This window comes from Synchiropus splendidus, chromosome 11, assembly GCF_027744825.2.
Source record: "Synchiropus splendidus isolate RoL2022-P1 chromosome 11, RoL_Sspl_1.0, whole genome shotgun sequence".
NCBI classification, from domain to species: Eukaryota; Metazoa; Chordata; class Actinopteri; order Syngnathiformes; family Callionymidae; genus Synchiropus; species Synchiropus splendidus.
In genome coordinates, this window is record NC_071344.1 from 8,367,141 (window position 1) to 8,386,000 (window position 18,860).

The 18,860-nt window shown below is 41.0% G+C and overlaps 1 protein-coding gene across 1 annotated transcript in view; it reads right to left on the bottom strand.

The window, feature by feature from the left end:
* tnmd (tenomodulin) overlaps nucleotides 1-18,860 on the bottom strand; it is an 85,726-nt gene that overhangs the window by 13,111 nt on the left and 53,755 nt on the right. The window contains exon 4 of the mRNA XM_053880050.1: nucleotides 8,526-8,633. Coding sequence (XP_053736025.1) covers nucleotides 8,526-8,633 — 108 coding nt within the window. The remainder of the gene's footprint in view (nucleotides 1-8,525; nucleotides 8,634-18,860) is intronic.

An 18,860-nucleotide genomic window follows, 5' to 3' on the forward strand; every position in this document is an offset into this window, starting at 1 on the left:
TCCAGCATGTTTTGTGATATTATACATCATTGAAATTCAGAGACAGTGATGATTTGACTTTCAAATGACTTTAGAAGTGGTCTTCATTACTCTGAGTGTGGCTGCAATATCGTTTAATGTGACAGACACAATAAAGCCTCAGCCCCTCTCCCTGCTTCCCCCCGCCTCTCCGCCACAACGCCTGGCTTGGCATCCAACGCTCGCACTGAGCGTAATTTGTTGATACTGTAGTTCATGAGCTGTAAAGTAAACTATTATTGCTTAATGATAGGGACTACATGTCAGTGTTGCCTAATAGAGACGTATGAAGAGGATTTGGTTGAGGCTCACAGTTCAGATATTTATTTTCCCTGCGTATATGTAAACACACACACACACACACAGCCCTCTTCCCATTCCCCTGTTAATTAGCGGCCCAGAACAGAAAAACCGTTCACTTGACAAATGTTTTTACAAGGTGATTTTCTCCTTGTCTGAGGCTTAATTGCACATTAGTTAAGCTCGACGTCGAATCCTGGGGCTATAGCAGAAGCGGGAATCATTTATGCTGGGTCGCGGCCCCTCCCTCCGTTTCCTTCGCTGTCACTCTCACTTGAACTAGAAATTGCTTTTCATGCCGTGGTGACTTGCACAGAAGTTATAGCTTTCTTCGCCGCAATCCCAGAAGTTGCACTGTTAACTCGGTGGTTGGTGACAATTTATTTGCTTGTGCATCCGTCCTGCTACACGAGAGGCGTCTGACCTTACAGGATGTTATACGTAAAATCTGTGGCTTCCTCTCTGATGCAATCTACATAGCTGTTGCAAGGGAAAAAGCCACTCGGTTTGAGGAAGTTCACTTGGTTCAATAGTCGTGGATTGACCTGATCCTTGATCTACTCCGTGACTTCCTCGACCGTCACCTGCTGCTAATCGCCTTCCGCCTTTACTGAGTGTCTCATTATGCAACTCCCTGATAAGTTGACCCTTCAAACACTTTGTCAATTTATTTCCTGTGATTCTGTTTTGTATTTTTGCAGGTCAACCTTCAGTCCACTCCTGTTAACCTTTCCACAGCTCTGGGTCCCGTCCTCGCCTGGCACTCAACTCACTCGGCTCTGCTTTAGCTTGGTCTGAGCGCTGCCTTTGATAAAGAAATGAAGATGTCTAACACTTGTATTTCATCTTCATGGCCCATCAGTGTCAAACAAGCGGACTGAAGTAATGCGTCTGTAGTGTTTGACTTTCAGTTCCTCCTTTAATCCAGCTCAATCCTCAATCTTAACCCTCAACTTTACCCCTCAAAACCAAGTGTTAAAAGCAATGTGTGACTTACAAACAAGACACCCCTTAAATGCAGATATGTCCTCATATGTCTGCATTGCATCGATGGGACTTTACACTGAAGCATTGCACTTGATGCTTGACACCATGGACAACAAATCAATGATCGAATAAAGAGGTGACATGGGAGACATGGGTCAGAAAGTCCAAATAATTTCAACATGTGTTGAGCCACTACTGTTTGATCACCAGCCGACTGGGCAGTGAGCTGGGGAGTGTGTTGAAGTGTTGAGCTTGTTTCTCCTCCGTGGCACATCTTTGTATTTGGGAAAATCGCATCACATTGTGCAGTCGATTTAAAAAAGAAATCATCGCTCAAACCTGTTCCTGCACGTTGTTTCACTGAGTGATCGCGTCGCACTGCACTACTGGGTGCCTCAATCCTTAGGTAGGTGCTGGCGAATCTCACAATTTTCCTCAGTCTAACTGGTCAACTTTACCTGCAGAGAATCCTAACAGCCCTTGGACCTAATGGGAGCACACATTTTTGAGGTTGAAGATTTGGGAAGGAATTTGAATTCACCCAAATCAGCGCTTTTTGGCACAAACTTTATGGTTGTGTTAGATTTGATAACCAACAGAAAATTATACAATATTACCCAATTAACGGAAAATCCATCAACCAGCTAAAACATCTTTAACATACCAATGTTCAATATGTATTTATTTTGGTTGCAACAATCCCTTGTCACTTCAGGGCCATATAATTGACCACAGAACTCACATTTTTCTTATAGAAAAATTTACACCATTTCAGAACAGGACTGTCATCGATTTACTCTTTTAATATACGAATTTCTGTCCACTTCATTATCCGTTGAAATATAACTAAAATGTAATAAAAGTCATTGATGACGTCAGTATTTATTTATCACATGAAGCCTTAAAAGCAGAGATTAAAAAAAAAATCTCTATCGGGGGGTAAATGGTATTTAATGTGCAAAAGACAAAGACTGACTGGCTGAATATGATTGTGAGAATCTTTGGTTGGAAAGTATTGACATGGTTCTTCATAACACCACGTTTGAGAGGTTAACGTTTGAGAAAACCAAAAAAATGTGAGAGAATGTGGTGACAAACAGGACAGGAAGAGACTTAACCAGCTGGTCAGCTCCGTCCTGGTCTGTGTGCTGGACTCAGTGGAGGAGGTGAGTGAGAGGAGGATGTTGGCCAAGCTCACCCCCACAACAACTCTCACCCACTGCATCAGACTCTAGAGGAGCTGAGCAGCTCCTTCAGTGGACGACAGAGACACCCTCTGTGGTGGAAGGAGAGCTACCGCAGGTCCTTCATCCCCACTGCTGTCAGACTGCTCAACTCTACTGTCTAGTTAACACTGTGTAGTTAGCAATAACCTTTGGACCTGCTGACAACCTTAAACCAGCAACCATCACCATGTACACCCATCTGATATTGTGTAATGTACATACCACCCCACCCCACGTTGCACCACAATATTGTATATTTGTAAATATGTTATGATGACTACCTGTTTGCACTGACCATTTACTTATTTATCTTTTTGCGCAAACAACTTAAGAGCTCCTGTAACAGTGAATTTCTCCTTTGTGAGATCAATAAAGTCTATCTTGTCTTAACTTTATAGAAATGTTCTGTATTGTCCCCAAAGTTCAGATGCAAAGTTTGCTTCCTCTGTGTATTTATTTGACTACAATTTTATATATATATTTTGTTTTTATTTGCTTTTAGTTTGCTTATTTATATATATATATATATATATATATATATATATATATATATATATATATATATATATATATATATATATCCTCTAAATGTAATATTTGTATTTCTTTTTGTAAAATTTGATAGAGTTAAAAAAAAAAAAAAAAAAAAAATCCCGCTCGACTGTTCCTTACCTGCTGTGTCTCCTATCAACTCCCCTCCCCTCCCCCCTGCAACAGCAACGCAAATCAAAAGCAGAGGACCACGCTCCTTCTAATTGGACCTCTCTACATAAGCCTTCCAAAGAAAGTGGATGGAGGTCACGACACAAGGCTCACAACATGACTCTGACTTCACAGCTGAGAAACGACTCCAATAAGTTGCAGGAGCCGGCGCCTCAGGGAAAGTGCTAAAGGTCAGCACTTGAGCACGGGGCAGGGATTTCTAAATGCCAGTTGACAAGCACTGAGACAACAGCATCACGCTTCGCTAGTTAACACATATTTCTGACAAATGATATACTTTTAGGACGCCAGCCACTCCACTATCGGGTCTGGGGAACGATGGTAATTTGTTTCGTGTGGCCGGCTCCCACTGCATATATGAATTCCGCCCACAGTGCACAACTTAATTATACACCAGTTGTGTTGTAGTTAATGAATTTAGCCTCTCCTGATACTGAGTCCCACGAGGGCCAACACTATCTACATGACATACGGTTTAAATCGTTGTTTGCCTGAGATCAACAAAGATTTTCACAGTGTCCCTGGGAGGCTTTTTAATGTACCAGAGAGGCAGTGAATTCTTGTTGACACCTCTATTCGTCCAAGTTTTAATGAGTGTTGAGAACGGCCGAAGGGCACTTCAGAAGCCACTGCAAACTGTGCCGTTTTCACTAGTCATATTTTCATTTGTTTCTGGTAAAAACGCTGCCCCTTCTTACTGCTGGTGGAATTAACCACTGCAGGAGCAATATCTGATCTCCTAATATGAAGAGTAATGACGTTTATTTTGAGAGTGAATTATGCATGTCGGCAGTTAGTCAAACCTAACTGGTCGCCATGACTGCCGCCTGCCTGCCTCAGGCTTGTATTGGATGTTGAAAGTTGTAGCTTTAAATCACATATAAGAACCAAAACAGAGATTGCTCCCCTCAGTTAAATCCGCAGACAAAGGAAAGTGACCCACTAAAAGAACAAGATTTTATTGTTATAATATGTTTTATGACAAACTATCAAATGGAAACAAGTGCTATTCTTTCTCTGCTATTCTTTTGTGTGTGAATTCTCTGTATATCTTTCTCTTCCTGCGCCTGTCTTCCTCCTCTCGTGGCTTTGGTTCTCTACTTTTCCAGTCTCTCAGGAGTTGCAATCACCTGCCTCAATGAGCTGAGACTCTTTTCGGGAGTGGGTCCTTGGGTTGGTAGTTTCGATTGGCGGCCATATTGTGGAGATTTCCTCTGGTTGCTGAGGTATGACAGCAGCCATTTTGGGAAGCTGCCTCCGTGATTTTGCAGTAAGGAAAATAAACCAATAAAAAAGTCATATAAAGTTTATTCATCAAGCCAAAACAAAAGGTTCCATGGTCCCTCCAAATAAAGGCCAAAATTTCAGTCCAAATAATTGTTTTTGTTTCAATGAGACCTGGTTTGTAAACTTTTTATGGCCCCACTGCCGGGACAAAACAAAGTGGTGCCGGGATTTAACTATTCAGGGCTTTTGCAGTTGGTCAGTGTTAGGTTTAGCATCAGTATTGTTGATACACAAAATAAATATTAAATGGAATAAATACCGCAAAGTATAGTAGTATAGTGTGTGCAGGAGAACATAGGTACTAAATCTTTTTCGGACGAAGTTTTTAAACTGCTGTCGCTCACCGCTTTGATACGTTACAGTTTGTTTACCGTGGGTATTGCAAGCCAAAAGGTTCCTGTACATAGCACTGAAATGACTGCGATGCCAGTGGTTGCCAAGTGCCCCGCATTATTTTAAGTGGTGTCACCCATTTCTCATGACACTCACCATCTTTTGGGCACACATTATCCTGATCTTAATTTACAGGTAATGTGTGCGTGCGCATGAACAGTACACGATGTACTCTGCAGCGATGTATCTATGATCGCAGGCAGACACGGAAGTGAGAGAGAGAGAAAGACAGAACCGAGCCAAGTCTCAGTATCAATCAAAAAGGCGGTCCCTCTCCGGACCACTAGAGCTGGCGCTTATCTGGATATATACATGCTTTCAGTATCCATGGAATGAAAAGTAAAAGTTTTCCATTTGCAGAGACATTTAATTCATGACCCTTCATTGAAGTGTGTCACCATTTCACATGCGCTTCATTGTGAACTGTAACTCCTAAGTCTGGAGAAGCGTATATTTTGGAATGTTTTGTTTGGTCTTGGAAGAGCATATATTCCAACAAAAGATGGGTCTGATCCCTTGCTGCCGCAGAATAATCTCGCTGGTCATTTGTAGCCAAACAAAGCAAAATTGCGATGAGCCTGAAGGACTTTGGTGTATCACTGCTCGGTGTTTTCTTGTGTGCCGTGTGTCTGAGTGGGAGGTTTTTGTCACGGGGTGAGCTCTGGTCACCCATATTAAGTGGCTACTTAATGGAGCGAGCTGCATCTTACGACAATATTGAAGGCGGGAGGGAGGCGAACCACAACTCCAGCCTCGGTTTTCAGGGGAACTGAAGAGAAGCTGGGGGATTACTCCCACCAGCGTTTCAGAGAGGAGGCAAATTGAAAGAGGAGGGAAAAATCCGGTTGAACAATTCATGTTTGTCACCTGGTTTTCCCAAGCAGCGGCTGTTGTTCCTTATCAGCCACTCGCAGTTTTAACACCATTTCTCTCATTGTCTTTCACACATCGACTCAGAAAACCGAGTGGTCCTCCCAAGTGAAAGCCTGCGGCTGGGTGAAGCTCCCAACTGTCGGTGCTTGGCTTTCACCCCCGTGAGCTTCGTGTTTTTCACCACCTGAGGAAGAACTAGCGCTCGTCTTCTGCAGGTCACACGTGGGCGAAGGCTCAAAGAGAAAAGATTTGTTTAATGTGAGGACAAATGTTGAGGAAGCAAGCAAGGGTCACTGTTTATAGCCTAAACCCAGACCTCCTGATATTTAGTGGGTAGGTCGGTGGTGGGGAGATCATCTGCAGTTGTAGGTTTGGCAGCAACCCCAAGTAGTGTCAGTGGAATAAGAAAACAAACCTTGAGAGAAGAGCCTGGCTTTTCTAGTTCAGATTCACTTTGTCAAACTCAAAGGTAAGACGTGCAGAAAACTGCAGAGATGGCGTTCCGTTATATTGCTCACTTATTTCTAGGCTGTTTAGAATATGGTTTCACATATGGTACATAGAAGTAGTTTATTCAACATATGTTCCCTAACCTAAAGTGTGACCGAATATACCTTGATCTAAACTCACTTGGTGAACACAATGCAATAAACACAACAAATCCATCCACTATGACATATAATGAAATGAAACACAAGCAATTTTATTTTTGATAATTTTTCATTCAGAGTTGAAGTTGAAGTTCATCATTTATATATTGTGCTTTTGAAGCCAGCGATCAGTTTAACAGAACGTACACAAAACCTGGTGTGCAAGTCCAAAACCTGCTATGTAAATAAAAATATAAAGTAAAATATAAAAAAATAGAAGTACACGCCACCAAGGAGGAATACAATGCTATCATTTCAGCACTTGAAGAAGAGCCTTTCACAATTTCAAAGGTCCATTGAAGGTAGGATAATAACAGGAAGGTGCTGCCACACCTTCAGAAAAATAGATCCACAAGATTACACATCATGGAATAGGACATGAATATGGTGGGGTTTTTTTTAACGTGTTTTGAACAGAAAAGAAAATCCAGAAAGAAAGTTCATGACGACTGAAGTCCATCGCATCTTCTGGAAAACAATGTTTGGCTACTTACCCAAGTACATATTTATGTAACTCAACAATTAAACAGAACACAACATTATTTTCACTTTTCTTCACCTATACATGAAAATATATATGGACAGATTTTTCTAAAATGTGAAATGTATGAAGAGTAAAATGGACACCTATGAATTTGGTATATGACTGAATCAAATGATGGACTCATACATACATTTAAACAACAAAATATTGTTTATTTTGCATCAGTTTGACAACAGCACAATGAATCACGATGGTGGCTATATTCAAGTTTTTATATAACTTTAGTTAAACTAAAGTTCTTGAAAATATTTGTATAAGAATTTCAATTTTATCAGAATTTCAAGTCCATTCAGAGTAGTAGAAACCCTGGCCATTGTGTAGTGAGAAACATCCCTGAACAAAAGCAAACAGATGCTTTTGTTTGCTTTTGTTCAGGGATTCCTCCATGTTTGTTGTTGTTGTTATCATCCTAGCTGCCACGTGTCTTGTGCATCAGTGTGATCAGTGGGCCAGGAACTCCTGCACTTACAAAGGGTCCCTGTTGTCTGGAGAGCAAACTGTTACATTAAATTAAATTCTGAGATATTTTATGCGTTTTTATTATAATTAAATAACCGTAATTGACTTGTTAGAGTCCCATCACTAGTATTTACTCTTTAAATGAGCGACTTCATTCCTTGTGGTTATGAGACCGATGGCCACTGAATAAACTATTGTAATAAGCAGGTTTGGTCCTGGCATCGCATTGTTCATTTTAAACTCCTCATGAAGCCCGAACAGCTCCTAAGTGCCCAACAGAACATCAGATTGGCACAGGCATATGGTGCTGTCGGGAGAACCAGTCTGTCAACGTGGATCAGACGTTATGAAGACATGAGAAAATAAAAGTGCTCTTCGGTGGAGCAGCTTGTCTTCTGAAAGTTTTTGCTTGAACTGACGGACTTATTCAGTTTGGAGAAATAAATCAGTTAGAGGGGTGCGGCAGATATTTGCCCGCTATTTCGTCTCAGCTACAATGTGAAATGTAAATGAGCGCACGCAAGCAGCAGAGACGTTCGGGTGAAGGATTTTCTCTTTGAACACGCGGCCCACTCAGTGCATTGCACTGTGACACTGAAAAAATTGGGAATTTTTGATTGATTGAATTCCTTCCACTCCCCGTTCGCCGAGTTCACATGCGACTTTTAAATCCCAGAGAAGTAAAACAAATCTTTCTAAACTTGTATAAAGTGAGCTTTTTCAAACGAAATCTTGTTAATGACGCGCTTCTCATATCGACCCACAGCAACTTCCGCCCTAAGGCGATTCTACCTACAGCCTTTGGAGGAGATGATTAAACATTAATATGGGTATCCAGATTGACAGCAACACACCATTTGATGTGAGCCACAAAGAAGCAACGGCTTTGTGCTCGGCTTTCTGACGCTTTCACCGGCTCCACAAACTCCAGTTTGTTCTTCAGTGAGAGGAGATACAAGGAGACAGACAGGCTCAGGAGTTGTGTTCCACTCTGGTTATCTCTCTTCAATATGCATGACAGTTCCTGTCGGACTACAGAGTCAGAGTCAAAAAGATGAGACGTACCGCCAAATCTCTGTCCTCCGCTTCCACCTCAGCCACCGTGGGGATCTTTCTGGTCTGAGCCCTGATGTAGCACCTCTGATGTTCGGCAAACCGGATCCCAGTGATTCCCTTTGAAAAAGGAAGAAGCAATGAAAACCTACTCAGAAATTCGGAGATATGTTTCATTTATTAACTTCCTGTGATGTGCATAAGCACTGGGGCAATCATGTTAGAGAAAAAAAAAAGCTCCGTTTCCTGCTGATTATCAAAGATCCTCAGAAGCTAAGCGCAGTTCATCAGTGAAAGAAGGTGATATTTGATCTTTTTTGACAGAGGTATGAAAGTGATGACACCTTCAACGTGAGATGAAGCACCTGGACGCAAGCTCACATTACAGAAGTTTGTGGTCAAAACAGAGATTTTTAGTTGAAATGGATTTCCTGGGAATTTTTTTTTATCCTTCGCAAAGCAGGTGATGTTTTCAACGGTGTTGGTTTGTCTGTGTTCAAAATAGCTTAAAAGGTTATGGATGGATGCGGATGAAATTTTCAGGTTAAATTTGAAATGGGACAAGGAACAAATGAGTCAGTCTTTAGGGTGATCCGGATCACGGTCTGGATCCATGAGGTTCATTTTTGAAGGATTTGTGGGAAACAAGGCCATTTTCTGTTTGGCATTTGGACCCAAGAATTTTGAAGGACACTTTGTCATTGGGAGATTTTGTCAGTGGTGGACTGAAGCTGCTTGGTGGAGGTTTGCGCTCTCCTAATGCTTTTCTAGTTTTAAAATCCATATGTAGAACAGCAACAGCATTTTTTTGTTAAAGTTTTAAGCTACAACCTGATGATGTCAACATTTCCTGACATCCTCCCCCATTAGTCTGATGTCTTAATGTCTCAACTTTGGCCATGAACAGGTTAGTTCTGTGACTCGCTTGGAGAGGATTCTGGTGGACTAGGACTTGAGTTGAGATGTTGATTTGATCCAAGAGATGACTAAAAAAGCATGACAGACACGTGGGAATCACAGCTTTACGATTGGATTGTTGACTTGTCGCCACAGTATGACGAATTGTCTTATAAGTTGTAGCATCAAGAGTCACAGGTTTTAGATCACTATCTTATATTACATTGACTCACTCATGCAGTGGCAGAAAAAATATTTCTGATTTTTAGACGCAATTTCAAATATGATCACAGAAAATCTTTTCATAAGGTGTGGCTCCATTTTACAGAAACAATCGACTACAAATTCAATGTTTTAAAATGATTGTTTACAAGAAAAGGTCCAAGAAAGTTACAAGAAAGTGATCATCATCACATGACTAGTCTTGCCATTAGCACACTGTAGATGGCAAGGGGTGTGTGGAACCTTTTTACACCACTGTAAGTGCAACAATTGGGTCCAAATAAAGCATGAATATTTGACAACCCTGTCAGTGAAAGTTCAACCTATCCCACTTTTTTTTCAATATTATCGCACACACTTGCGCACAGCCATGTTCTGACCACAGTTTAATACTGAATTTGCCACTGGTTGGATTTACTAGTGTCACATCAGAATGCTTAACATGGCTACTTTTTGTTTCACATAAGACAGCTTGATATTATTTAACAAGCTGGGATGGAGGAGGCTGATGCTAACAGCTAACAGCTACATAGCATTCAACCAGCTGGGTCTCGTCTCATCTGAGAACCATATATACAGCCTCAGAATTTGTTATGGTCCAATATTAAATTTTTATTTGTGAACATTAAAAATGCTAACATAAAGATATGAAAAAAAACCACAACCAAACAATGAAGTCCTCAAACCAGTTGAGGCTGGTCCTTTCCTTTTAATGTAAACGTAATAATAATAATAATAATAATAATAATAATAATAATAATAATAATAATAATAATAATAATAATAATAATAATAATAATAAAAAGTCTGTAACTTGCCTTGAAAACCAGTCTGAAACTGTGATGTCAAAATGTGTGGGCGTTGCAACTCTTTCTCCTTTTTAGAAAAAACTCTAAAGACCGCGCAGTGCATAAAATAACAGCAACAATGGAGTGAATCAGCAGATTAAAAAAGTTATTTTATGTCAAGAAAGAGTGACGTAGACATCCAGACAGCCCTCTAAAAACAAGACACCACAGCTAGCATCATGTGTGATCATTTAGAATGGAATAAAAGTTTTCATTTCATTTTCATTTCAGTCCAAAGTCATTCATGTTCAACAGTAAACAATTTGATGGGTGAATATCCTTCCCTACATTTGTCCCAGCTCGTGCAGAAACACAGTAGTATAGACTTTAATATCCAAGACTTTATTATAAAGTGCACAAAACATGGCCTAATATGGTAAACTAATAAAATAAAAATGGTAAAAATAGTATCGAAGTTTGAGTGTGAATCTCTTCATCGTCAGATAGATGACAGGCCGACCTCCTTGTGTGGAGTGGAGTGGTTTCTCCTCAGCTCCACTCTTGAATTAGCCCGTCATAGGTGGCTGTCACCTCTCATAATGCGCGCAGTCAAGTGCGGAGTCACTCTCTTCAGCTGCTCTCGTGATCCTTCAACACCCGAGCTCTGTTTTCTTTGACGCACCGTTCCACAAGTGGCATGAAGGACCTGCTAATTCCATCCATGTCATCCTCTGCTAATCTAAGACAGTCGGCCTCAAATGATTCTGGTAGATCAAATTATATGCAAGTTATTCCCTGCCAGCCCAGTGCTGCTCCTTCACCAAACTGCATTAGCGCTACAGGCAGTTTTCAAATCATATCAAGTTAAGATTGTACAAGACGCACCATGAAATGGACTTGATTCAATCCAAGTATAATTACAGTGGCGCAGTGTTTGCTATGACATCTCCTTTGAATGGGCTAACTTGACCGCCTGGTCGCTGTTCCTGCGCCTGCTGTTCTGCTGCCACTCCCAGCGCGAGGAAGCGGCCGCACAAGACGCGAAACAAAGCGACGCCTGTCAAGTTCCGCCGCATGCAATTTTATCAGCACAAGAAGAGGACGGCGCAATAAGGGCTTCGCACGCAGGAACATTGTTTGTGCCTGGCTCTGTAATGATGAGCCTCTTTTTAATTTGGCTTCACTGTACTGTGAGCTGTAGCAGAAAGAGGCGACAGTGTGATGAGATTCGATGATTACGGAGGTTGGTCAACCAGAAAATGAAGAAAGACGCAATAACACGTGGATAAGGAACTGAGGAGAAATGTCGACGTGACACAATATCAACGCGGACGACGCTCAGGAGCAACAGAGACTTACATCATCTATAAGAAGTGAACAGTACATTCATGCCTTTTGTTCTGATGCTCTGCAGTTCACTTTGCTCTCATGTATATCACTCAAAACTTTGTGATGTGTAGAACTGTTTGTTGACTGGAACCATACTAGATTCACGCTACTGACTAATGTTGAATGAATGAGTCAGTCCAATGTTGGCAGCTAGCGGGAAGATGAAGAAGTCCCTGTTTAATGCTTATCGTTTCATTTGAACACACTGTTGATCTAAACCAGGACGGATGTCTACAGAACACAAACCATCCATCCATCCATCCTCAACCACTTATCGTTGTCAGGTCCCGTGGGCAACAGCTTCAAAAAGTCACGTCAAATGCACGTCTTCCACGCAACAAGAAGCTCTGACTTGGGGATCCTGAGACGCTCCAGTGAGGAGATTCAATCCCTCCAACTGGTCCTGGGTCCACCTCTGTGTCTCCTCCCATCTGGCGGTTCCTGTCCAAATTGAGACGCCCAGGGCGCGTACTCATAGTGATGGGCCCCGGAACAACGATGCGCTGGCACGTGTGCTGAGCTCACATTGCCATCCCGCTTTGAGACAATCACATGACCGATGCATGCAGTGCGGCGACTCAGCAAAACACGCCAAACTGTGTTTATATGGAAGCACAGGATGGTCTTTGTGTAAACGTTGGTAAACGTACGTTGTCTGCCGTGCGGGACCATTTTGATGTCCTATCGGAGAATAAGGTATTTATTTCAATTTCGTTTCACCCAGTTCCTCTTAGATTTTCAACTTGTTTTGTTCTGTTATCGTGCAGATGAATTTCATGGTAACAGTTTGTTTACTATTCACATGATTGTTTTTGCAGGAGCAGAGCTGTCGTCCTTGAACCCTCATATGTATTACCGACAAGATTGTTGATCCAGTCTGGAGTCTATGAGTGTGTTCACCTTAGCAACACTTCTAAACCCCAGATTCAAATCACTTGGTTTCCGCAGTTCCTCCAGGTGCACTGAGGCCGTAACCAGAGGCCTGAGGCCTGGACTATCAACACAGCTCTCTGAGAACCACATCAGGCATGTTACTGTTTGGTTGGAAATTCTACTAAAATGCCGATTTTGTTGTTTTGTTTTAGATGACCTGCGGCAGCACCTGGACGATGAGGTGGCAAGAGTTGGGAAAAGTGCAGCTGCAGATGCAATGTTGGAAGTGCAGCAGTACTTGGCAGAGGCAAATATTGGAAGGAGTGGAGATCCTCTGTCATACTGGAAGAGCCAGAGGATTGCATATCCCAACCTCTTCCTGCTCGCTGAAGGATTCTTATGCACGTCGGCATCCTCTGTTCCATGTGAGCGTGTGTTCTCCACAGCAGGAGAAATTGTATGCAAAAAACACAACAGACAGAATTTTAAAACACTGGAAAAACTTCTTTTTTTTTAATAAAAATGTATAAAAACAAAAAGTCCACAGGCCTCCTCATTCATTTTTACTGGGATCTTCACAGAACTCCTCACCCTATCTCTAAGGAAGTCTGTATAAGTCTATATCCGGGATCTCGTACTTCTCTTCATGACCAAAGGTCAGGGTTGGGATGAAGATCGATTGGTAAATAGAGAGTGTTGCCTTTTGGCTCAGCTCTCTCATACACAGAACAGTGAGCGACTGCAACGTCAGATTCGCCGACCAATCCCCAACTCACTTACACTCTCACTTGAGAACACGAGCCCAAGATATTTAAACACAAACCGTGTTCTTCTAAATAGTAGTAGTACATGTATTGTGACAATACATGTACTTGGTTATAGTCGGACCATAGTATTGAACCTCACCACATTCTTCCCAGTGAGTTCATTGTAACGAGGTTGATGTGTAAAAGCCCCCTCCTCATGAAAACCTAACAGATACAGTCCTACATTCCTTCTGCTATTAGGTTGCTGAACCTTGTGTGTGAACCTCTTGCCCAAGTGCTCATGATTTCCTCTGACACACTGTCGTCTGCTGCTGTTGTAAGTTGGTGTTTGTGCCCAGTCGACTGGAGAATCTGAATTGCCCTTTTAAGGACAAATAAAGTCTTCTGAATCCAAATTCCCACTGGGTCCTAGTGGTGAGTAATACGGCAGGTAATTTTGCATAGGATGCACTCAGATGATGTAGTTGTGGACATTTGACAATTGCTATTCTGAAAATTCACAGAGCAACAGACTTAAAAAAGAACCTTTTTTTTGAGCACACACCTTGTTAATACATTCATTTTCCATCAACCTGTCTTGGGTTTGTTTTCCTTTCAAAAAAAAATTCTGCAAATGTTGGTTTCAAGCTTGTTTGTATCACACAAAGTAAATATACGTGTGCTTATAATTTAGCTCTTAGAGAGGCAAAATGCCAAACGTGTATGTGTTTTACAGTCGACCTGCAAATGCCAGGCAGTAGGTTTCATCAGAGGGCTGCAATAGTTCTCCCTCAAGTTCTGGCTTCACAAAATACTCTGAAGGATTTGTGGGAGGATGAGTGCTGCAGGGGGAATATATGGTTCTTCCGTTTTATTTGGTCTGGAGAGAAAATGCAGTGCAGTGTACTGCAGCGGTCGGGATGATACGCCTTTTTCTCTCCAACTCCCTTCTGACCAAAACATCCGATGGCTAAAGGTAATCCAAAATAAAGACTGCGCTAAAAGGAGGTGCAAGAACCAGAAACCTGCAACACAAACAACATGTGCAGGTGTAACTACATTGCTTTACTTTTAATAAACAGCAGCGGAAATGTGGGTCTCTGGGATGGATCCAAAGATGTCCAATATACAACACACAAGATAGAAATAATCCAAAGAATGAAAAAGTGAATCAAATATATGGAACGTGAATATATATATTTTGCAATTTCTGTACTCTTGTCTGGGAATACCAAATGGGCACAATGCTATATCTGTATCACATATCAATGTGTCACATTAAATCTGTAATATACTGTAATTGAAGGACTAGAAACTGCTACTTTTATAGGGTTTTCTTAGGAGTGCCAGGGCAGTGGCAGAAAAGTGAGTGCTGTAATACAGGCAGGTGAAAACAGCACATTACAATACTTGACCCAGTTATTAAAATGTATTCAGAAGTGATGTCATATACTTTTTGTTCTTCTTGAATTTAACTAGGTTTATATTTCAGTGTGCTCAGTAGTCTGGAATTTGTGGTAAGAACAAACGTCTCACCACAAAACCTTTAGCTGCTGTTCACAAACTGGTGTGAATCTTTGATATACAGCTCAATATCATGCATATGCACAGACATTTGGGGTGACCTGACACCAATTTATTTCATTTTTTTTTCATAAAATTCTTCTTTGCCTTGCCATTTTAAATATATATTTATTTAATAGAATGTTGACCACCAAATATATTGTACAAACTTGTTTTTATTTGGGTTGCAGCTTGTCTTGATCAAGTTTTGTAAAATTAAATTTTCAAATGTTATAACCTTTTTCGACAGTCACCTTTTCTCATCGCTCACAGCTATTTGACATTTGTTCCTCACTCGATCGGGGAGTGCTCACACAGAACACGTGTCCTAAATTTGATTGTCGACCCATAAATGTTGGTTTCGTTGGCGCTGATGAGCCTCTGTGATGGGAGTTTGGGGGCTGCGCTGATAAAAAACATTGACGGGACCAACAGGAGAGCGTCGACACGCGGCAGCTGCTCCATGCTATTTGGGACTAAACAGATAAATAAGAAGATGAAGCGCCACTGCAGAATCACATTTGTGCAGAACAGACTCGGTGATTGAAGGAGCGACAAGTCATGATGCAGCAGCAGAGAATAATTTCATCAGAACTGCGCGGAAAGATTTCTCCGCCTGAAATATTAGTCAATTATGTCCCAGTCAATCGACAACCTTGAGCATGTTTATATTCCTTTACATGAAAATGCCCCCAATTAACTGGCAATACAACATTCAATGGCAAGTATTAAAAAAGGAAACTTTATTTTTTTGCTCTGCAATAATTGGAGAGGCAAATCGCGTATTTAAGCTTATAATATAATAAACACCATTATAACCACTGTCTGGACATAATGTTGTTCAGTTTGAAGGATCTTGAGATTGGGACGTGACATTTTATATTTTATACGTCAGACTGTATTTTCAATGCTCAGTGGTTGGTATTCATTCAGCCTTTCTCAAACAACATTTTTTATTTACTGCCAGTGAATGACATTTCTGGCATGCGTTAAAATGATCATGCTAAATAACGCAATAAAGAAGACGTCAACGGGAAAAGTGATATTCTTCATCTTTTGCAATAAAGAGGCTAAGATCTGCTCAGCTCTGTCTAATATCGCAGAGCAAACAACGCCCTGAACGTCCAGCTATTGATGTCTTGCCGCTGCAATATACCTTTCAACTGTGCCGTCACTGACTGGACTGCGGGAACTTATTACTTAGCATGATCCTTAAAATTGATTTACATTTCCATTTTTCACTCCGGTTACGAGCCAAAAAGCCCATGCCATGCTTTTAATGTGAAACAAATTGTTCATGAAATGAAACCACAAACCTGATTCTGTCTTCTGTTGTCTGCAGGAAAATCAATGTACCTTATTAATACGCTCGAAATTTTAAAAAATAATCTCCTCCTCATATATATATATATTGGGTTTCACAATTTATTCAAAACAAAACGGCCTCCAGCACCAATTATTAACAAAAATATTTTCTCAAACCCCCCACACACAATCAAAATACAACAAACAGAGAACACTCAGACTCAAACAAAACTCAAAACATGGCTTGTTGGGTTCAGAGGCAAACAAAAAGATACAAAACAACAAAGGCAGTATACAAACTGGCTGTATACAGCCAGTTTGTATACTGCCTTTGTTGTTTTGTATCTATATATATATATATATATACATATATATATATGTGTGTGCGTGTGTGTGTGTGTGTGTGTGTGATCTTTTATAGCAATGTTTTGACTTTGAATTTTTCTTAGAAGTAATAAGCACCCACTCTACAAGCTCGCACCCACCTGCCACCCAGCCTGCACTCTCTTCTTCACCACCTTTGAGTTCTGGCCATTATTCTGGATAACTGAGCCCAAATATTTGTACTCATCAGTTATACCTGAATCTGTGTGAGCATAGTATTCTTTCACTTTAGTATTCTGACAGGAGTGTGGGGGTAAGAGTCCACGAGAGGGAGGTCTGGGTGTTCTTGCTTTGGATGCAGCTATGAGGAACCAGGTTTGGATAAGCAGCCGATGATGAATGAATAGATTTTCATAAAGCACCTTCATGTCCCAGTTCTCCATGCCCTCACATAAAATCGAAAACTGTGAGTCAGTTTTCGATGGAGTGATGAAGCCAGCGCGAACAGCAGTCCACATAAAACAGAATAAGAACTCTAAACAGACAAAGATATGATAAATATGTTGTTAACTGACCAGAAAATATATGTGAAAACTGTCTTGTAAACCTGTTATGTTTTCCATGTTACTCTTAAATTGACTTCATGGGTTGGGAAAAAACAAGAGGTTGAGGTGCTGGACACATATTGTCAAGAATGAGGGATGATCACATGGTTTTCAAGCAGACAGAGAAGTACAAATGCATGATGGTTAAAGCTGAGGACGTGCTGTTATAAGATGCAGTTGTTTAACTGAGATAAGAAAATCTCACAGGTGAGAAATCGCAGGGACATCTACTTGATAATTCCACAGCTCAGTCAGTGCTGAGAGGCTTTTCTTGTACTTCTTGTGTACGTGTCAACTGTAATTATGAGGAGTTTGCCTTCATACTCATTTCCTTGTCAGGGCACTTTTCTTTCCTTTATAATTCATCTCAATTATTTGGGAATCTGGGTGAAACAATAGTTTGAAGAAGTTGTCAGCGGTCCAGATTCTGCTGGTGTAATCCCTCAAAGAGCCCTCAGGCTTAATGGAGATGAAGTTTTTCTGGTTGTGTGTTGGGTGAAGTGAAACACTTGATCCCCTTATTCACTCAGACTATTTCAGTCATTCACTTCTGCTGTTGTTTCTGCTCTCCTTCCCATCAGCCGTGGAACATATCCACGAAAATAAGATGCAGAATAATATGGCCGCTTCAAGAAAAACAGCGAGGTAGGTTAATGTCTTCTGGCCTCCTTTACGCTACAAAATATACCTTTTTCATCTCCGCAAAGACCATTGTGACCACAACAATAACAGCACGGCGCAGGTTTTTTGTTCGAGACAAGGTTCATCCTGTTACATCAGCCGTTGCAAGCCAACATTTCACTGAAAATAATGGCGCGTGAACAACAGCATTTATTACCCAGTCAAGCAGCACGCCTCCTTCTCTGAGATGCTGCGCATGGAACCTCCTGCACACTTGAGCAAGATTTAGGAATGAAAGGTAAGGTAATGAGTTCTGCTGGAAACAAAATTGCAGTTGAAAAGGCTGTGGGAAACAAATAGAAAGGCGCTTCTGAACAGTGTTTGTCTGTGTGATGAAAGAGGAGGTTACTGTATAGAAATAGAAGGGGAAAGTAGGGATGTAGCAGAAGACAAATTGTTTTCTTCTGTGGGCTGAGTTAAACACACAAACATCTCCAGCAGTGTAGCCAATCTTTAATGGTTTTAAAATAAGCGCAAAAAAAAAAATGGAATATTTATTTATGTTTCTGACTCAATTCAAAAATGAGAATGAAGGAAAAAACAAAACAAAAAACAAAAAACTAAATGTTGGCATTAGTACGTGCCACAATAAGGCACCGCAGAGAGGGATCCAACTCATAGGTGAACGTTTGAGGTTCTTGTCCTGAACTACTGCCTTCCTCTCAACTGGGAATCATCAACACATCCTCACTCCTAAGGCATGAAATCTGAGCTATTTTAAAGAACTATTTTGGCTTTTACGTCCCAGGTTGACTTGAAACTTACATTGGTGGCGGGGTTCAGCCATGTTCTGGTGCTCTTTCAGTTTGGGATATTTATTAACATGATATATATACAGCATATCACCTGAAATGATCATGTGTTTCACTTAAGGTGCCTAACGTGAGTGTCGCTGCATAAGATGTTACATACGCCAGGTGACTTCTAACGTGAGGTTTCGCCAACAGCTCTCAA